Source organism: Pseudorasbora parva, chromosome 18, assembly GCF_024679245.1.
Source record: "Pseudorasbora parva isolate DD20220531a chromosome 18, ASM2467924v1, whole genome shotgun sequence".
NCBI lineage: Eukaryota > Metazoa > Chordata > Actinopteri > Cypriniformes > Gobionidae > Pseudorasbora > Pseudorasbora parva.
Window position 1 is genome coordinate 3,256,570 of NC_090189.1, and position 23,149 is coordinate 3,279,718.

Genomic DNA, 23,149 nt, shown 5'->3' on the forward strand with positions numbered 1-23,149 from the left:
GTATGCAATGAGCTAGTGTTAAATGATCAGAAAACACGAAAAAAATTAATTACATTATGTTTAGGCGGTTATTCGGTGTTTAACTGGATTGAAATCTGATAGATAGATAGATAGATAGATAGATAGATAGATAGATAGATAGATAGATAGATAGATAGATAGATAGATAGATAGATAGATAGATAGATAGATAGATAGATGCACTCTAAAAAAATACTGGGTTGTTTTAACCTAATTTTGGGTCAAATATGGACTAACCCAGCGATTGGGTTGTTTTAATCCCACGGTTGGGTTAAATATTTGCTTAAAACAACCCAATCGCTGGTTTAGTCCATATTTGACCCAACATTGAGATGTTTTTTACTCAGAATTTTTTAGAGTGTGGATGGATGGATAGATAGATAGATAGATAGATAGATAGATAGATAGATAGATAGATAGATAGATAGATAGATAGATAGATAGATAGATAGATAGATAGATAGATAGATAGATAGATAGATAGATAGATAGATAGATAGATAGATAGATAGATTCGCAAACAAAAACACTAATGCACAAAATGAACAATAGAATCAATTGTACGTTAGAGGTGCGTTTTGCACTCTCGATTTTACAGTTAAATTGCACGAGATTTTGTGTTTATGTGAATATACGTGATTATATTTTGTGTAGAGCTTGAGATCCACTCTGATGACAGTGAAGGGACCGTCTGACGCCAGATTCCAGATGCAAAGACAGCCACTCCGAACGGCGTCAGCGATTGGCCAGATTCTAATGAGCTGTGCTCTCGAGGAACGCGATTGGACCGCAGGCGCGTCAATCAAGGTGAAATCTCCTCCCCTTTCAGCAGGGTCGGGTGCGCGCGGAGCAAGCCCACCCCGAGCACCTCCAGCTGCCCAAACAGAAGACGCAGGAGGAGTAGAGGGCTCGGACATGGGGAGAAATCAGCACTGGCCCGTCTGATAGAGATCGGTGTTTTTTATTTATTGGAAAGGGGGGAAAAAAACCCGAGAGGCCTTAGCACAAAAAAACAAAACAAAAAAACAACAACAACAAAAAAACAACAAACAAAAAAAGGAGACAAAACCCATCCCTGGCACAAAGCTGGACATAAATCAATGGACTGAATGAAGACTGCCTATACCGCCTATCGATGCCTGGCCAAGGATTTGGATGCGTACGCCATGAACCCAGAGATGACAATGGACATTGGCAACCTACACGCTGGACTAAGCCATGAGCAGGACTTGATGAGCAGCCACAGCCCGCATCACAACCGCAACTCGTTACGGATACACCAGGACCTGACGCCGTCGCGCTCCGCGATGGTGTCCAGTATGGCATCGATCCTGGACGGCGGCGGCGGCGGCGCGGGAGGAGAGTACCGTCCGGAGCTTTCTCTGCCGCTCCATCACGCCATGAGCATGCCGTGCGACACGTCCCCACCCGGGATGAGCGGAACCTACACCACGCTGACCCCGCTGCAGCCCCTGCCGCCCATCTCCACCGTGTCCGATAAATTCCACCATCCGCATCACCACCACCATCACCACCACCACCAGCGTCTCTCTGGGAACGTGAGCGGGAGCTTCACTCTCATGCGGGACGAGAGGACTCTACCAGCTATGAATAACCTCTACAGCCCCTACCACAAAGATATGAGCGGGATGGGGCAGAGTTTGTCCCCTCTGGGTAACGGCCTGGGCTCCATCCATAACGCGCAGCCCACGCTCCATAACTACGGCGCGCACGGCCACGACAAAATGCTGAGCTCCAACTTTGACGCGCACACTGCCATGCTGGCCAGAGGGGACCAGCACCTCTCCAGAGGCCTCGGTGGCCCCGCGGCGGGGATGATGCCCCATCTCAACGGGATGCACGGGCACCCGGGCCACCCTCAATCCCACGGGCCCGTGTTGGCTTCCAACCGGGACAGACCGCCCTCCTCCTCCGGAGCGCCGGGATCCGGCTCGGGTCAGCTGGAAGAGATCAACACGAAAGAAGTGGCGCAACGCATCACGGCCGAGCTCAAGCGTTACAGTATCCCGCAAGCCATCTTCGCGCAGCGGGTGCTGTGCCGCTCGCAGGGCACCCTGTCCGACCTGCTGCGGAACCCCAAACCCTGGAGTAAACTCAAGTCCGGCCGCGAGACGTTTCGCCGCATGTGGAAGTGGTTACAAGAGCCCGAGTTTCAGAGGATGTCGGCCCTTCGGCTTGCAGGTAAGACAAGGTATCTGCTTTTTAAAACAATCTTCCCTGCAAATGGAGATTTGCATTAAGGTGCATGCATTTTGAGTGGAAACGCACATTGATTAAATGTCATTTAATGTTCATTGTTTTGTTTTGTTTTTCACGCACAAAGGGTTTTATTCTGTTTTATTAACGCCCAGAGTGAAGCATCACTATTGTTGATATACACTCCTAGATTATAGACATAAAATAACCTTCATAAGAGCCTTTTGTAGAAAGAACCAGAGATGCCACTATTGTTGATACACACTCTTAAAAATAAAGGTTCTTAAATGGTTGTTTGATATTAAAGAACCTTTAATATCCAAATAATCATTGTAGTGCAGAAAGGTTTTTTAGACTATAAAATGGTTAGAAAAAAAATGGTTTTTTTTAAAGAACCTTTCACAAAATGGTCTTTGGGGAACCAAAAATGACTCTTTTGGTTCCCATTTTTGGTTGTTGGCACCTTTATTTTTAAGGATACACTGTTAAAAAAATATTATAGACATGGAGGTTTGCATTAGGGTGCTTGAATTTTAAAAAGTGAAAGTGCACATTGATTGACTTGTGCTTCATGTAATTTAACATACATTGTTTTTCACGCACAAAGGGTTTTATTTTGTTTTATTAACGCCCAGAGTGAAGCATCACTATTGTTGACACACTCTTAAAAATAGATTATAGACTTACAATAACCTTTTTTCCCCCTTAGTATAACGAGTCTTTTGTAGAAAGAACCAGAGATGCCAATTAAGAACCTTTATTTTTAAGAGTGTATAGCTTTTAGTCTATTCTTTACATGTGCATTTACTTTAAAACACAATCCATAAACACAAGTTAGGCTGATAGTCAGTGTGGCGTGTTGTGGAAGAGGCGCTTTAGTCTGTGTGTGTGTGTGTGTGTGTGTGTGTGTTAAAGAAAAGCCTTTCAGAGAGGTGCTGAATAGGGATGTGTTGGTAATTACTGGACTGTTATTCCCCTCCTGCCCCGCTACATCAGGCTTGTTGCCCCCTCTAGCGATGGGCGGTGCAGACCCCCTTTTCCTTTGTTCGGCTGAAGAAGAAAAAGCAAGAGCTGGATTTCCAGCTTCAGATGTGCTTGTAGGTGTCAGAGACGGTGTCGTGCTGTTGAATCAGTGCATTAAAATAAAAGCTTGGTGCGTATTGATTTTTAATTTGTAGGGTGATGCACAATTATTCACTGAAATAATGGACAGCTCTGATGCCTCATGCATTGTGCAACGCAGCCTGTGCATTAAGGCTTCAGCTGTTTCTGTAAAAAAACAAACTGCGCGTTTCTGTATCGTTCTTAACTACACTCTAAAAAATGCTGGGTTGTTTTAACCCAATGTTGGGTCAAATATGGACTAACCCAGCAATTGGGTTGTTTTAATCCTACGGTTGGATTAAATATTTGCTTAAGACAACCCAATCGCTGGGTTAAAACAACCCAACTGCTGGGTTAGTCCATTTTTGACCCAACATTGGGTTAAAACAACCCAGCATTTTTTAGAGTGTAGTGCAGTTGTCAACAAAACGAGCATGTGTGTGTGTGAGCACATACCAAAACACGGCATCTTTATGAAAACATTCCTTCATTGAGTCTTTGAATATGCGTTGATGAAGCGCTCTTATCTTTGAGTAAACGAACAAAATGCACCGTTGTCTTTTGTGGAGAATGTGAGCGTGTTGAGATGTTGGTAGGTGCTTTAATGCTGTTTCCCTGCAGGGCTCTGGTCTCACAGATGGCTTTGGGTTGGGGGGAAGGTATTATGTGATCTGCAGGGGAATTGAAAAGAAGAACAGAGGCTGCAGCGGCTCGATGAATTATTGATAGAAATCTCTGCGTGACCCTCAGCTCGACGCACAAAACGTCACCTTGTCTCGGGTTAAACAGGCAGAGATGTGCGGCCCGGCACCTGCCTTTTGTTCGGCGTTTTGGAGCGAAGAATGTGAAAACAAAACAATGAGGAGTTGCATGACATCATAAATGAAACGTCTGACCCCGGAGAGAATTGCTCACCGTGATTGAATCAGCCTCACATATGAAGAGGCCATTATATAATGCTGAGCTGACTTTAGGGGAACATCATGAAAGAATCATCTTCATATAGCCTTATTATAAATATTAAAATATTCAAGTTTTGTGGGACATATTTCTACACTCTAAAAAATAAACAACCCAATAAAGTAAAAAACAACCCAATGTTGGGTCAAATATGGACTAACCCAGCAGTTGGGTTGTTTTAACCCAGCAATTGGGTTGTCTTAAGCAAATATTTAACCCAACCGCAGGATTAAAACAACTCAATCACTGGGTTAAAAACAACCCAATTGCTGGGTTAGTCCATATTTGACCCAACATTGGGTTAAAACAACCCAGCATTTTTTAGAGTGTAGGTGACTAATCAAATGGGAGGAAATGAGAGTCACTGAGCATGTGACTCTTTGAACAGACGGTCGGATTAATTCTCACTTTCATTGACGATGCTGTTAATTTTTAAATCGTGCACTCTAAAAAAAAATGCTGGGTTAAAAACACCCCAAGTTGGGTTGAAAATGGACAAACCCAGCTATTGGGTTGTTTTAACCCAGCGAATGGGTTGTTTTAATCCAGGAGTTGGGTCAAATGTGTGCTTAAAACAACCACATTGCTGGGTTTGTCCGTTTTCAACCCAACTTGGGTTGTTTTTTACCCAACATTTTTTTAGAGTGTGATCTTCAGGTATATTCGCACAACTTTTGCGGTCCTTCTCTGACAGCAACAAAGTGTCGGCCCAAATCCGGGCCACATCCGGTACATGTGGATTCGACGCGGGCCAGATGTGGGCCGACATTATGTTGCCCTCATTTAAGACAAATGTACTATTTTCATTCAAATTATTATGCTGGTCATGTAATTTGCAATCATATGAATTAAAACGATATTATAGATATTATATCAGGTGGCCTTAACTACTATGTACTAATATTTCAATTAATAATTTGATACTATGCACTTATTGTGTACATACATTGTACTTACATTTAAAAATGTTAAATTCCGGTAAACTGACTTTAAAAAATGAGTTAAATCTCGTATAACTTACAAAAAAGTTGAAAATCGCCAAACTTATTTTAATGAGTTAAAGCAATGTAAAAATATATGTTGATCATATATATATATATATATATATTTTTTTTTTTTTTTACAGTGTACCCTTAAACTGACCCACACCACCACACCTGTCCCTAACTTTACCCGTATCCCACCTCAATATCAGCAAAAGTCTTTTGCAATACAATATGAACACAATAAGTACATTATTTTTACTATGTAAGTACATACACTGTAAAAAAAAATGTTGGTTTAACTTAAAAAAGTCAGTAACCTGGTTGCCTTAAAATTGTGAGTTTATTGAAATTAAAAACTTGAGTTGATACAATGAAGGAAATTTGTTTAATAAATAGAAACTCAAAATATTATTGTATCTGAACCTCATAAAAAATGTGATAAATCATGAAAATAGCACAATTTGGCTCCGTCAACACAAATAAAACACACACAATTACCCAATATGCTTACACAATCTGATAAAAATATTTTAATAAAGGTTGTCGAATCTCCAAAAATGTTCATTGTATTAACTCAACATTTTAATTTCAATGAACTCAAATTTTTTAAGGTAACCAGGAAACTTTTTTTAAAAAATAATTGTTTACAAGTTAATGCCTCCTAATATAAAGTGGGAGCAACGTTTCTATACAAGGAGAGATATCTAGGATTGCACAGTACTTTAACAGGTTATTACAAGTATGTTAAATTCATAAAATGTAATTAAAAATGAAAATTAAGTCCATAATATGATGTGAGCCGCTACAACACACACACTGTAAAAAATTATTTAGAAAAAAAGTTTCCTGGTTACCTTAAAAAATTTGAGTTCATTGAAATTAAAATGTTGAGTTAATACAATGAACATTTTTGGAGATTCGACAACCTTTATTAAAATATTATTATCAGATTTTGTAAGCATATTGGGTAATTGTGTGTGTTTTATTTGTGATGACGGAGCCAAATTGTGCTATTTTCATGATTTATCAAAATTTTTATGTGGTTCAGATTCAATAATATTTTGAGTTTCTTTTTATTAAACAAATTTCCTTCATTGTATCAACTTACATTTTTAATTTCAATAAACTCAAAATTTTAAGGCAACCAGGTTACTGACTTTTTTAACGCAGTAAGTGAGCTGCTTACACACACTTATTGTTAAAGTTGCTTCTACAAATCATTTCTTATTAAAAAATGTTCTTCTTCGGGTTTATACATCCAACATTAAGTACAGCCTATTAAGTTTGGAAACAATATATTGTATTTATAATGACACACTTACTATTATCTAACAGTTTAAATGTTTTTTCCATACATAAAACTATGAAGATGGATTTTAGGAAGGGGGTCCCTCATAAAAGGTTCATTATATTTGGGGGTCCTTGGCATAATAAAGTTTGAAAACCCCTGATCTAGAACCTTCTCTTCCGAGAGTGTTGATGCGTGATGTCACGGGTGGAACGAGCCTGTCTCCGCGCGATTAATGTAGTCAAATCAAACGTGACGTCCGATTGGACCTCATTCCAGTCACACCGCACAAGCAATCAGCCAGCGAGACGAACCTCAGCCGCCGACAAACAACTTTATTAACTAAATGATCAAAGGGGACAAGCGCTGTTATACGAGTCAGGACGGGGAGATTGAAAAAGAGCCGGGTGCTGGAGAAAAACACGGGGTCCCGGCCCGTAAATAAGAGCGCTGGAGACCGATAAATATACCTGCAACCCCTTGATATTTTTCCTTTAGTTAACCAGGTAAGTCAGTTGAGAACAGTGTTGGGTGTAACTACACTGTAAAAAAATATTCTTGGTTTAACTTAAAAAAATAAGTAACCTGCACTGTCAGAAAAAAAAGGTACAGTGCTGTCCCTGGGGCGGTACCCTAAGGTACAAAACTGAAAAGGTACTAATACGCACTCCTAAAGTACTGATATATACATCTAAAAAAAATTCTGAGTAAAAAACAACCCAAAGTTGGGTCAAATATGGACTCAAATATGGATGTTTTAACCCACACTGTAAAAAAAAAAATTGTTGGTTTTTGTTGGTTTAAATTTAAAAAGTCAGTAACCTGGTTGCCTTAAAGGGATACTTCACCATTTTTTCATATTAAACTATGTTATTCCCTTAACTGAGATGAGTTGATACATACCTCTGTCGTCTGAGTGCGTGCACTTAATCTCTCTGACGCGGGGTGACATTCTGATAGCATTTAGCTTAGCACACTAATCACAGTTCATTCCTATGGAACCAAACAGAGATCAAGTTAGAAGCAACCAATCAACTCCACGTTTCCCCTATTTAAATACAGTTACACGAATAGTTGGACGACCAAGTATGGTGACACAAAATAAAACGTGGCGCTTTTTTAACCGAGTTAAAAAGGAGAACTATAATGTATGGCGGAATAGCACTTCTGAGAGTACTTCGACTCGGCGCAGTAAAAAGTCCCGGCCGAAACATCCTCCCTCACATCTCCCCCTCCCTCTCTCATTTCCGTAAATAGAAACAACGTGACCTGCACGCCTGCATCAGTAGAAGTAGTTTGAGCAGAGTTGACGAAGTACCAGTTTGTAGGAAGATAGTTTGAACAATCATGGTTATAATGTGCGTCGTAAAGGGTTGTGAGAACAAGGCGAAGGTATTTAGTGCAGTCATGTTTCACCGATTTCCAATTCACCACAAACGGCGGAAAGCTTGGTTAGCTGCTTTGAACATTGATGCAACAACACCGCTGGAGATTCTGAAGAAATGGCGTGTTTGCTCCGAGCATTTCACACAGGAGGACTATACCTCCACAGGATTACGCCTAAAGGATTCTGCCACACCGACAATAATCAAAGCAAGAACACAACAAAGTGGATCATCACCTAACACTGTAAGTGTCCTTTTGCATGGTATTTGGTTGTCCTGAAGTGGCAGTAACCTTAGCTTATCAAACTTTAGTGGTGTTTAATTTAGTAAACACAAGTAACTTTGCTGCGAAATCAGTGCGCTTGTGAGACAGGCAATACAGAGTTTTTGACTGTTTGATGTACTTGAGAAGTGAGCTCAGAAATAAAAATGAAGTATAAGCCTAAGCCCGTAGTGTAACGTTATAACTTAGTGTCACCAAATCAACAGGCACTGTGTCAGCTTTCCAAGTGATCTTAAGTAAAAGACAAAAGCCAATATTAGCAACGTTTAATATTACAATTGGAACATTCACGAGAACATCATAAAAACAAAAACAGATTTTATGAGATGAACCTCTCAATATAGAAACCTGCAACCGCAGTGAGAAAATAAACATAAAAACTCCCCTTAGACTAAGCTTTAATGTCAATATGGTAATATGTGAAATGCTCGGAGCAAACACGCCATTTCTTCAGAATCTCCAGCGGTGTTGTTGCATCAATGTTCAAAGCAGCTAACCAAGCTTTCCGCCGTTTGTGGTGAATTGGAAATCGGTGAAACATGACTGCACTAAATACCTTCGCCTTGTTCTCACAACCCTTTACGACGCACATTATAACCATGATTGTTCAAACTATCTTCCTACAAACTGGTACTTCGTCAACTCTGCTCAAACTACTTCTACTGATGCAGGCGTGCAGGTCACGTTGTTTCTATTTACGGAAATGAGAGAGGGAGGGGGAGATGTGAGGGAGGATGTTTCGGCCGGGACTTTTTACTGCGCCGAGTCGAAGTACTCTCAGAAGTGCTATTCCGCCATACATTATAGTTCTCCTTTTTAACTCGGTTAAAAAAGCGCCACGTTTTATTTTGTGTCACCATACTTGGTCGTCCAACTATTCGTGTAACTGTATTTAAATAGGGGAAACGTGGAGTTGATTGGTTGCTTCTAACTTGATCTCTGTTTGGTTCCATAGGAATGAACTGTGATTAGTGTGCTAAGCTAAATGCTATCAGAATGTCACCCCGCGTCAGAGCGATTAAGTGCACGCACTCAGACGACAGAGGTATGTATCAACTCATCTCAGTTAAGGGAATAACATAGTTTAATATGAAAAAACGGTGAAGTATCCCTTTAAGTATTTTGAGTTTATTGAAATTAAAAATTTGAGTTGATACAATGAAGGAAATTTGTTTAATAAATAGAAACTCAAAATATTATTGTATCTGAACCACATAAAAAATGTGATAAATCATGAAAATATTATTTGGCTCCGTCATCAGAAATAAAACACACACAATTACCCAATATGCTTACACAATCTTTAAATAATATTTCAATAAAGGTTGTCGAATCTCAAAAAATGTCATTGTATTAACTCAAATTTTTAATTTCAATGAAATCAAAATTTTAAGGCAACCAGGAAACTTTTTTTCTAAATTATTTTTCACAGTGAAGCAATTGGGTTGTTTTAAGCAAATATTTAACCCAACCACAGGATTAAAACAACTCAATCGTTGGGTTAAAACAACCCAATTGCTGGGTTAGTCCATATTTGACCCAATATTGGGTTTAAACAACCCAGCATTTTTTAGAGTGTATCATTAAGGGTATATCATAAAAAGATGTACCTTTTTACTTTTGTACCTTAGGGTACCACCCCAGTGACAGCACTGTACCTTTTTTTCTGAGAGTGTGGTTGCCTTAAAATTTTGAGTTTATTGAAATTAAAAATTTGAGTTGATACAATGAAGGAAATGTTTTTAATGAATAGAAACTCAAAATATTATTGTATCTGAACCACATAAAACATTTGATAAATCATGAAAATAGCACAATTTGGCTCCGTCATCACAAATAAAACACACAAAATTACCCAATATGCTTACACAATCTGAAACTTAAGAAACTTAACTTAATATATAAAAATATATTTTTTACAGTGTAGTTACTAAGTAATTAGTTACTGTAATTTAATTACAGTTACTCCAGATGTAATTGAGTTAAATACTGTATAGACTGTAGAACAATTATATATAATTTAATAGCGGAATTAACATCAAAATGTAAAGTCTAACTTTAAAATGCATTTTTGTATGTAGGCCTATCATCTCACATTTTATAAGAATGATTTATGTAGTTTTATGTTATTTAATCGGAGTCATTTCACATCATGCCTTGGGTCACTTAACTGGTCGAAGTTGACAGGATTTAGAAAGTAATTAGTAATAAGTAATTAAATACTTTTTGGAGAGAGTAATTTGTACAGTAATCTAATTACACTATTAAAGATGTAATTAGTAATTAATTACTTTTTTAGAGTAACTTACCCAACACTGATTGAGAACAAGTTCTCATTAACAATGACGACCTGGCCAAGAGGCAGCATAAGAAGCAGGTATAATACGGTAAAAACATAAAATTAGTTTTAAAAAAATACAGCATAAACATAACATATAAAACACACAAATTACTAAAAAAACAAGTACAGCAATCTTGTATCATTGACCAAATAGAGTTCTTAAAGGAGGAGAGTGAAATAAATGAACTAAGTTATAAAGTCTGCTGGAAATGATTCAATCGTAGGCAGAAGAAAACTGAACAGAATAACGGCCAAAAGCGGTACGGGCTTTAGGAATACATCAATTAATGAAATTGCTAGAGCACAGATTATGACTAATGTTACCAATATTAAAAAGTGATCGTGTATATATATTTGATTTGGGCGTCTGCAATGAAAGAATTATCAGACAGAGAATGTGACCCTGGACCACAAAACCAGTCGCACGGGTCAATTTTTTCTTTGTAGGACAATATTTGGCCGAACTATTTAAAAATCTGGAATCTGAGGGTGCAAAAAAGTCTAAACATTGAGAAAATCTCTTTTAAAGTTGTAAAAATGAAGTCCTTAGCAATGCATATTACTACTACTACTATTTTTTTTTTATTATATATAATAAAAAGAATTGATGATGCTGGGTAGTCTTACATTTATATATATATATATATACGGTAGGAAATTTACTAAATATCTTTATGGAACATGATCTTAATATCCTAATGACTTTTGGCATAAAAGAAAAATGTATTATTTTGACCCATACAATGTATTTTTTGCTATTGCCACAGATAAACCCGTGAGAAGCACGGTGTGTTTGTTTTTGTGACATATGGGGACTCTCCATAGGCGTAATGGTTTTTATACTGTACAAACCGTATTTTCTATCCCCTTACACTGCCCCTGCCCCTAAACCTACCCATCACACACACACACACACACACACACACACACACACACACACACACACACACACACACACACACACACACACACACACACACACACACACACAAAACCTACCCATCAGAGGAAACATTCTGCATTTTTACTTTCTCATAAAATCTCCTCCTGTGTGATTTATAAGCCTTTTGTAAAGTGGGGCCATGGGTAATGTCCTCATATTTCACCCTCTCCTGTAATACCTGTGTCATACCCATGGCATTATACACATTTGAGTCCTCATATGTCACAAACACATGCCCACACACACACTTATAAGACATAAAAACTCTAGGTAATCCCAGACATACATAATACAAATTTTGTCTTTAAAACAGCTCATTAAAGAACAATAACCCAACAAAATGAGTTTGTTATCAAATGGATGACCTTTTGGTTTGAATGCAAAGATGCAAACACACGATAAAGGCCAGAGTATCTTCACCTGCAGGCCAGTCATGGATCCGTTTCAGCTTGACGCTCACAAAAGGCAGAACCAGACCAAAATACCCGTTTATTTCCATCCCGTCGTTCAGTAATGTGTGTGAGTTATGTCACTTTCTCAAACAAATATGTGTTGCTGAACGACGGCGGATCAATGCGTGTAATCTCTTAAAGATTAAAAGGGCATTAATGCTGGCAACAATAACATAAACGTGTGCGCCCAGTTCGCATTGATCTGGAACCCGATCCGGACTTGTTCCAGTAACGCTGACGCTGGAGGAAGTTTCCCAGCAGAGGCCGAATGAATCCGCGCTAAAGAGACTCCTGCCGGGCTATTCTGAGCCGCGCTCGCAGGGTCATTAAAGCCGTCCGGATGAGCCACGCGAAGGGATAACCAAACGCGGACCTTTCAGAGTGAATGTTAGTCGGGTGTTTAAAGGGTTAGTTCACCCAAAAATGAAATGTCTGTCATTAACTCCTCTCCCTAATCACCCGTAAGACCTCCGTTCATCTTCACACACAGTTTAAGATATTTTAGATTTAGTCCGAGAGCGTATGCAAGTGTATGCACACTATACTGTCCATGTCCAGAAAGGGAATAAAAACATCATCAGAGTAGTCCATATGAGACATCAGTGGGTTAATTAGAGTCTCTTGAAGCATCGGAAATACATTTGGGTCCAAAAATAACAAAAACTACGACTTTATTCAGCATTGGCTTCTCTTCCGGGTTCCTCAAATAAAGAATCAAACGGTCATGATTCAAGATTCAGATCCTGTGTCAAACTGCTGAAATCACGTGACATTGGCGATTAACTAAACATTTTAATTTCAATGAACTCAAAATTTTAAGGCAACCAGGTAACTTATTTTCTTAATAATTTTTTACAGTGTGGGGATGGATCAGGAGAGTAAATGTTGAAATGAAGTGCTGTTTAATGTGTTTTAGTGAAGGGAAAGACCTGTTAACGTTTGATGTAATATTTGACATTTAAAAGTTGTGTGATTTTTGAAGCTACACTGCAAAAAATGCTCTTCTTATTTAGTATTTTTGTCTTTTTCCAGTCCAAATATCTAAATATTCCTAAATCAAGATGCATTTACTAGATCAGTAAAACGACAAAATATTTTTTTCTTGTTTTGTTGAAAATCAAATCTAAATGAAGTGAGTTTTTGCTTAAAACAGGCAAAATGATCTGCCAATGCGGTGAGAAAACAAGGGACGGAAACAAGAAACAAGATTATTTTTCTCACCGCATTGGCAGATCATTTTGCCTGTTTTAAGCAAAAACTCACTTCATTTAGATTTGATTTTCAACAAAACAAGAAAAATATCCTATGTTGTTTTGCTTATATACACTCTAAAAAATGCTGGGTTGTTTTAACCCAATGTTGGGTCAAATATGGACTAACCCAGCAATTGGGTTGTTTTAACCCAGCGATTGGGTTGTCTTAAGCAAATATTTAACCCAACCGCAGGATTAAAACAACCCAATCACTGGGTTAAAAACAACCCAATTGCTGGGCTAGTCCATATTTGACCCAACATTGGGTTAAAACAACCCAGCATTTTTTAGAGTGTAGTAAATGCATCTTGATTTAAGAATTGTCAGATATTTAGACTAGAAACGAGACAAGATGACTGAGTAAGAAGAGCATTGTTTGCAGGGTGAAGTGTTCTCAATGAGCGTTAACTGTGCTAATGCCAGTGATGAGAAAGGCTTTACTTCATCATTACATGCATGTTACAATCAGCGAGTATTGTTGACTAATAGTTTTTAATAGAAATAAAGAAAATATATTCATGTGACAGTTCCCATAGACTAAATATGGTCATTAGTTCGACCCCTCTTTAGTTGGAATGATTTTTTTGAGTAGTTTTGACTAAATGATTTCAAGTTCATACAACAAGATAACAACAAATTATTTCAAACCAATTCAGTTTTTTTTTTCAATTTCGTGGAAAAGTATTCCGTAATTTATTTAAGTTCGTTGAACAGTTTTATTTTTTTGAGTGTGTGTGAAGAAGGCCGGCGTTGAAAGGATGCGCCCGGTGACCTTCACACACAGACTGAGGCCTCGCGGCTCCAGAGACTGATAATTATAATGGCATTGTGCTGCTTTGAGGGACCTTTTAGTGATGAGATTCTCTTCTCAAGCCAATAAGTGCGTAACACGGACCGAGAGAGTGAAATAATCCCAGCAGAAATATGATTGAACGACTGATCTGCTTAAAACAGGCTAATCCAATCACATGGGAGATGTCCTGACATTACATTAGGATTGTGAAAAATCTGCATTGCCTATTATATTACTAAGATATTCCTAGACTTTATATAAAATCCATCTGTATCTAAATCAGGTGCTGAAACTGTAAGGCGTCTGGGTTACGTACGTGTTTCATGTACACTCTAAAAAATTCTGGCTAAAAAACAACCAAATGCTTGGTTAAATATGGACTAACCCAGCAATTGGGTTGTTTTAACCCAGCGATTGGGTAGTCTTAAGCAAATATTTAACCCAACCGCAGGGTTAAAACAACCCTATTGCTAGGTTAAAACAACCCAATTGCTGGGTTAGTCCATATTTGACCCATCATTGGGTTAAAACAACCCAGTGTACACTCTAAAAAAGCTGGGTTGAAAATGGACTAACCCAACAATAGGGTTGTTTTAACCCAACGGTTGAGTTGTTTTAACCCCACAATTGGGTTGTTTTAACCCAGCGGTTGGGTTAAAGGTTGCTTAAGACAACCCAATTGCTGGGTTAAAACAACCCAATTGCTGGGTTAGTCCAGCATTTTTAGAGTGTAATAAGAGTAAATTATGCATAATTACATGCAACTACTCTAAACCTGCAGTGAGTAAAAAATGCTGGGTTAAAAACAACCCAAGTTGGGTTAAAAAATGGAATCCCCAGAAATTGGGTTCTTTGAACCTATTCAAACAACCCAATTTCTGGGTTTTTCCATTTTCAACCCAACTTGGGTTGTTTTTCATTAACCCAGCATTTTTTTTTGAGTGTACACCTTAAAATAAAGTGTAACCAAGAATATTAATATCTCCATGGAATATAAGTAACGCACTAAAATGCTGAGTTAAAAACAACCCAAGTTGGGTTGAAAATGGACAAACCCAGAAATTGGGTTGTTTGAACCCTAGTAAATGGACTCATTCAAAGAACCCAATTTGTTGTTTTTAACCCAGCATTTTTTAGAGTGTAAGCACATGCAGTTACTCAGTAGTTACACTGTAACACGGATACCTTAAAAAGTGTAACCCTTAATTTGAATGTGTCCCTGTTACAGTCTAATCATACATTTAAGGACTGAGTAATAATAATTAACAACATGTATTTAATATATAATTAGGGTTAGGGTTAAGGTTTGGTCTAGGGTTAGTTGCATGTAATTATGCATAATTTATATAGTTATGATATGTAACAATGACACTTTAAAATAAAGTGTTACCAAATAAAGTGTAACCCTTTAGTTTAAGTGTCTGTGTTACTGTGTACACTCTAAAAAATGCTGGGTTGTTTTAACCCAATTTTGGGTCAAATATGGACTAACCCAGCAATTGGGTTGTTTTAACCCATCGATTGGGTTGTTTTAACCCATCGATTGAGTTGTTTTTGTCCTGCGGTTGGGTTAAATATTTGCTTAAGACAACCCAATCGGCGGGTTAAAACAACCCAATTGCTGGGTTAGTCCATATTTGACCCAACATTGGGTTGTTTTTTACCCAGAATTTTTTAGAGTGTTTTTATATATTTAAGGTCTGAGTAATATTAATTAACTACATGTACACTATAGGGCTAAGGTTCGGTTTAGGGTTAGTTGCATGTAATAATGCATAATTTATAGTTAGTACTACAGTAACTACATGTAACAAGGAAAAATAATGTTGTTTTAAGATTATTTATCTCACCCCATTGGCAGATTATTTATCTTATTTTAAGCAAAAACTCTCTTAATTTTGAGTTATTTTCCCCCCAAAATAAGACAATTACTTTTGCTTGTCTAGTAAATACTTCTTGTTTTCAGAATTTTTAGATGTCTGGACTAGAAACAAGACAAAAATACTGAGTAAGAAAAGCATTTTTTGCAGTAAACCTTTTAGGGGTTCCAAATCCGTAGTGCCGATAGAACCTTTTCTTCTAAGAGTGCAGTGTGTTTAAGCAGTGGAAACACTGTGTGTGTGTGTGTGTGTGTGTGTGTGTGTGTGTGTGTGTGTGTGTGTGTGTGTGTGTGTGTGTGTGTGTGTGTGTGTGTGTGTGTGTGTGTTTTAAAAGGCTTATAAATCACACAGGAGGAGTTTTTTTTTAGAAAGTCAAAATGCAGAATCTTTCCTGTGATGGGTAGGTTTAGGGGCAGTGTGTGTGTGTGTGTGTGTTGGGTAGGTTTAGGGGTAGGGGCAGTGTAAGGGGATAGAAAATATGGTTTGTAAAGTATAAAAACCATTACGCCTATGGAAAGTCTTTATGGCGTATTATACATATGAACCCCCCACCCCACTACCCTAAACCTACCCAAGAGCAAGTCATATACACGCCATAAAGTGCTTATCATATGCACGCCAAAATGAGTTTTGGCGTATACATTCCACGACATTGCACACTCGTACTATCTATACGCATTTACATGTGATCGGGTTGTTTATATTACTTTGTGGGGACCAAATGTCACCATAAGGATAGTAAAACCTGAGATCACCAGCCAGCGGTCCCCACTTTTCAAAATGCTTATAAATCATACAGGATGAGTTTTTTGTTTGTTTTGAAATTGTTTCTGACATACAGAAATGTGTGTGTGTGATGGGTAGGTTTTTGTACGGTATAAAAACCATTATGTTAACAGAGAGTCCCCACAAAGATAGTGAACCAGACGTGTGTGTGTGTGTGTGTGTGTGTGTGTGTGTGTGTGTGTGTGTGTGTGTGTGTGTATATAGCCGGTGTTTGTCTGCCAGTTTCGAGGTGATGTGATTATCTCTCTGACTCGTGATTGGGGATCATCAGCTCCGGACAGAGCAAAGGCCAAAGTTTTTGGTCTCTCGACCCCACAAAACCATCTGTAATGCTGCCGAACAGCCGGCAAAAACATGCTTTATCACAGGAGGGAATCTGTGGGGGATTCGTTTGTCTGTCAGTTGTTCTTTTGGCCTTTCGGCACTCTCTGGTTTTGTGCTAGTGATCTGCAAATGAATGACAGAAATAAATGTGTGTGCTGCACGCTATAGCTATGATTTATTCCTTGGTTTACACACCGTCGTGTCTCTTGCTGAAAGAATACGTTTAACTTCAGCTATGAGGAAAGAGAAAGGTTCATGTTTGCTTTCCAGAGGAGAGGAGCTGATAAGAACTTGCGTAATAAATCACAGTCATTATTTACAGTGTGCTCTTACACACATATGTTCTTTTAAATAGTGCTTTTGTTCGAGGAATAGATACAAACCCATTGCATTTGTTACATTTATTCATTTGACAGACAGTTTTACATGGCATTGAAGGCGCAGTCTAGCTCCGAGAAGGACCATAAAGTACGTTTATTTGCCATTTTTGATATGATTTATAACGTTTTTGGGTATTAATGGAGCTTCATAGCTAAATGAATACTGTGTGGAAATCTTCTTAACCAAGGATGAAATCAAGTCTTATGGAAGTGAACATGAAGGTGTATAAATATTTTTCAGTAACACGAGCCCATTAGTGCAGTGCTGTTTCCGGAAGTATTTTCTCCATTGTCTCCCATAGGGATTTAAAAAAAAAAAAGTCTTGGTTAAAGCGCTACAAAGCATGGACCAAACCAACCAGCTACAAGGAGAATCACAACACAAAAACTTCGATTTAGAGCAAAAAAAGTATTTGAAAATGCAAGACTGTGAGCTTCAGTGAGGGAAATAACTACAATCCCATGAATACCTGCAAATGACACAATCGAAATATTACAAAATATGCATTCAGTTATTTAAAGGTGCCCTAGAATGAAAAATTGAATTAACCTTGCCATGGTGAAATAATAAGAGTTCAGTACATGGACATCACATACTGTGAGTCTCAAACACCATTGCCTCCATCTTCTGATATAAATCGCATAAATCAAAAACACCACGGAAAAATAAGTGCTTCTCAACATAAACCCAACGGTAAGCGTTGGGGATCATTTATATGCACGCCCCCAACATTTGCATCTGTCCAACAAGCCGAATCTACTGATGGTAGGCACTCGAAGATAGCAAACACAGCTCTGACACACGGTTGAGCTTTATTATAATCGGATACCACAACAAATCGTTCGTTTGTTCGGCCCATTTCAAGCATGCTTCACTCAGCGTCTTAAACTGAAGAAAGTGGACACTGTATTCCTGCAAGCAGTAAGTCATTTATCCACTTATTGACTGTTTAAACAATTTCTGATTAAATTAAAAGTTTCTTAGAGAGACTGCATTGTCTAGATAACGCAAGATGCTAGTACAGTAACAATAGGAAACTCCAAGTACCATACCAAACTAAATAGTGTATCTAATGACAAAGGCTAATATTATTTTGTATTACAAAATACAACCGTAGATACGTTGCTTGCAGATCGTTCACTCGATCCTTCTAGCAAACGTCACCTTTTCCACCATACAAGTTAAAACGACAGTCAATGGAGATTGATCAAATGCAGCGCACTTGTTTATTGGTGTTTTCAGATCGTCCGTGCACGAGAGAGAGAGAGCTCGCGTGCGTATGGTTGCCAGATTGGACATGTTTAGGTAAAACACCGGATAGTATACGAGTTCTTTTCACAGAAAAGCTCTGTTTGGGGGATTTAATGACTGAAATCTGGCAAACGCACAAACGTGAGCTCTTTCTCGCGTGCGGATGATCTGAAAACACCAATAAATAAGTGAGCTGCATTTGATCAATCTCCATTTGAGATGTTCTGCTTAAAGTGTCCTTCAGTCGGTCTGTGTGAGTGTACACTCTGTCAGGGCTCACGAGCCGCTTCACTGAACTGCTGTGAGCTCCTGAAATAAGCCAATCAGAGCAGAGCTCAACATTAATATTCATGACTCTTCCAAATAAGGCAATAACAGAGCATTACATCCTAGGGACAATTTATAGGGTTGTAAATGGACCTGTAAAACTGTATCTGGACAATTTTTGCCCTTAAATAAGCCACATACCCTCTATGTAGAAATCAGAGAACAATTTAACATATTGTTTCAAATCATTCTAGGGCACCTTTAAGTATGTTGAGCGCACGGGGACTTGATTATGTCATTCGCAGTGCTTGATAGGAGTGGGCGGAGCCGACAACAACTTGTTTCGACTCTCTGATTGGTGGAATTTTCTGCACAGCATCATGGGTAATGTAGTTTCCACCAAGAATTTCGCTGTTAAACACGATTACTTTAAAGCTAAGTTGAAATAATGCGTTCTTACGGCTTCAACAGAAGCAAATACCATCGATTAACAACCACAGATTTATAAGTTATCATTAAAAATCTGTGTCCCCATGGAGAAAATGAGTTTTTAATGATAATGCATTATTAGAATCAAAAGTTGTGTCTGCACTCTAAAAAAAAATGCTGGGTTAAAAACAACCCAAGTTGGGTTAAAAATGGACAAACCCAGAAATTGGGTTGTTTGAACCTAGTGAATTGACCCATTCAAACAACCCAATTTCTGATTCCTTCAGATACATACAGCTGGAGCTGAATGTGTTTTACCTGTATCTTTGTTTGACAAGAAACAACCTGTCTTAAAAGTACACAGTGAGCATCACGCATCCTGAAGCGAATATTAGGTAAAACTTCACAATAAGGTCCCATTAGATAAAGCATTAACTAACCAAAACTAATAATGAGCAGCATCTCTGTTGCAGTATGTACTAAAGTTTAGGTCCTTTAAATAATATTAACACACTCCAAAAAATGCTGGGTTAAAAACAACCCATGGGTTAGGATGTGATGCAATCAGTGTGTACTTTTAAGACGGGTTGTTTCTTGTCAAACAAAGATACGGGTAGCAAAACACATTCAGCTCCAGGTGTGTGTATCTGAAGTAATCAGTGTTGCTTGTTTATCTGTGCGTCCGTAAGCATTTAGTGTGTTTGTGAAGCTGATTGGACGGCTGGCTGATGTTGTTGACGAGTGTTACCTCATCAGCATAGTTTGTGAGCGTTCTGATTGGCTGTATCAGTGTGCTGATTTTTCTGTCTGGCAACAAACCTTTGAACCTCTGATGTCATCATGTCAGATGAACTCTGACCTCTTATTTACTTGATCAGGGAAAATTTGTTCTGTCCCTCAAGATCAAGCGATACAGCGAGCATGAAATGCACCGGTCAGTTTTGAGATTTTCGGCTGTTTTGTATGTCTTTTTTCAGACTAGCGGAAAGAAAAATGGTGAAAAATTGTTGTTTTTCCCCCTGTTGTCTTAGTATACTGTGATACTGTGAATTAACTACAATCTTTAAAATAAAGTTGCCATAGAAGAATCATTGTTCAAAGAACCAAATCAGTTGTAGAACTTTTTACTTTATTCACCTCTACTGTCTTCCCTTAAAATATCTGAATGTCAATGCATTAATATCAAATATCACAGCAAATAAACATGCACAAACAGACTTTACAACCAAAATAATGATAAATATAGCTGCAAACAACAGTTATCGGGGTTCAAGCGTTTAAAGGCCTTTAAAAAAATGCGTAAAAAAGGTATTAGGTTTTATTTTGCAAGCATGTGACCCCTTAGATCACAGATGGAAAAGACCATTTGCAGCCAATACAGGCAGTTTGCTAAGGAAATAATGTTTTTTAAAGCTTTTCCACATTTGTAACAGTTAAAGCGCCAACTATGGCCCAATGCACATAAAAGTTTCCAATCTTCCTTCAAATCATGCAATATGCACCCAATTTCCGGAAGTTCTACACAAATCAGACAGGAAGATTTTCAGGCCATTTTCAGAAATTTTAATGGGTTTTGCCACAGAAATACAATATTTTTTACACCTTTTTAACAGTTATAGCCCCACCTATGGACAGATCTCATAAACGTGCTTCTTTAAAATCACGTGCCACATGTGCTCACCTAATGATATGAAATTCTGAGTTTTCGTTTAGGAATGATTGGATTTTGGTTAGGCTTGGCCATGCCTGTTTTACAAACGACTCAGCTATAGCTATACAAAGGCCAAAGTTCACAATTTTTGGGGGATAATTATTGAGTTAGAGAGTCCTGAGTGGTTTTATTGAGGTTGAAATACTCTCTAATATTTAACGAATGGTTCGGTTGACAGGGGTGGTCCCAGAGGCAAAGTTGCTCAGAATGAGGAGTTTTACATTGCGTTATGAATGTCGTGGGCTTGTGCGGAAAAATCATGTGGTAACCAATCCATTATGCACTTAAAATCGTGGTTTGATTTCCTTCTGTTCGGCCTCTGTTAACTTTGTCTGATAGCCGCTCGGAATTCATTCACGCTTTTCGAGATAAGCGAATGTCCTCAAAGGAAGTCTTGGCGTCTTGGACGAAGACACCACATGCCAATTTTCAACTCAATCAGACATAGGGTTGCGTAGTTATAGCCATTTTAATTTTTTTTCTATATTATAGCGCCACCAAGTGGCCAGTTGCCATGTGCCTTTTCACACAACCACAGAACACATTCTTACATATATGTGCTAAATTTGGTGAAAATATCTTGTTTACTTTTACGAATTATAGCCATTTTAGTAAAAGCGGCTTCACCCACTTCAATCGTTTTGGTGGTTGTTAGAGACAAGTTCAAGTTCAAGTTCAAGAGTTTTATTTGTCACATACACAGTTATACAGAATACAACCGGCAGTGAAATGTAAACAGGTCCGCTCCATGGACAGCAAATAACAATTAACAAAAAAAGCACAATAAATTATAAAATAGGGATAGGATAAAATAGGAATAGGATAAGGTGCTATATATATACATATGTAGAATTATGAATAAATCAAGTAAAAGAAATAAGAGATGTGGAATAAAATAAGTGAGATAAAGTAAACTGGAGACTATAAAAATAAATCTGTGGATAACAGAAGTGCAGGAGTGTAATGTGCAAACAGCATTATAATGAGTAGTTACATGAACACAAGAATAAAGTGCAGTGCAATATCAGTATGTGAGTTTGTTAGTACTGAAGTGAGTTGAAGTCACATGTAGTTAAGTGACAGCGTTCAGGAGTCTGATGGCCTGTGGGAAGAAACTCCTCCTGAGTCTCTCAGTTTTGGCCATCAGGCTACGGAAGCGCTTACCAGAAGGCAGACGGGTGAAGTGGGGGTTGGCCGGGTGATTAATGTCCTTGATGATTTTTGTAGCTCTGCCTCTGCATCGTTTGATGTAGATGTCCTGCAGAGACGGGAGAGCTGACCCTGAGATGCGCTCGGACAAGCGCACCACTCTTTGCAGGGCTTTGAGGTCGTGACTGGTGCTGTTACCATACCACGCTGTGGTGCACTGAGTCAGTAAACTTTCTATCGCCCCTGAATAGAAAGTTTTCAGGATAGCTGGTGAGACCCGGAATTTCCTTAGCTGGCGCAGGTGGTACAGTCTTTGCCTGGCCTTTTTCACCTGAGACTGGATATGTGCAGTCCAGGTCAGGTCCTCGGAGATGTTGACACCCAGGTATTTGAAGCTGCTCACTCTCTCTACTGGTGTCCCGCTGATCATGAGAGGGGAATATGACCGCTGCTGTCTCTTCCTGAAGTCCACAATCAGTTCTTTGGTCTTGTTCACATTCAGAAGGAGACAGTTGTCTTGGCACCATGATGTCAGTTGCTCCACCTCATCCAAGTATGCGGTCTCATTGTTGTTGGAAATGAGGCCCAGGACAACAGTATCATCCGCAAACTTGATGACAGAGGTGGAGCTGTGTGTGGACAAACAGTCATGCGTGTAGAGAGAGTAGAGCAGGGGACTGAGGACACAGCCCTGTGGAGCTCCCACACTCACGGTGATGGAGGTGGAGGTGAACTGTCCTACTCTCACCACCTGAGGTCTGCCAGTGAGGAAATCTTCAATCCAGTGACAGAGAGAAGAGTTCAGTCCGAGATCCAGGAGTTTGTTAGTTAGCTTAATGGGAACTATGGTGTTAAAGGCTGAACTATAGTCAATAAATAGCAGTCTTACATAGTTCCCATTCTTGCTGTCGATGTGTGTGAGGGAGGAGTGGAGGACGTGAGAGA

At 38.7% G+C, this 23,149-nt stretch overlaps 1 protein-coding gene across 2 annotated transcripts in view; it reads left to right on the forward strand.

The window, feature by feature from the left end:
• Nucleotides 1-586: 586 nt before the first annotated feature.
• The window catches only part of onecut2 (one cut homeobox 2), a 43,332-nt gene continuing 20,769 nt past the window's right edge, over nt 587-23,149 (forward strand). The window contains exon 1 of one of the 2 annotated variants that reach the window (XM_067424448.1): nt 587-2,233. In XM_067424448.1, coding sequence (XP_067280549.1) covers nt 1,131-2,233 — 1,103 coding nt within the window. In that variant the 5' untranslated portion in view covers nt 587-1,130. The remainder of the gene's footprint in view (nt 2,234-23,149) is intronic. The other variant, XM_067424447.1, reaches the window with a different exon arrangement.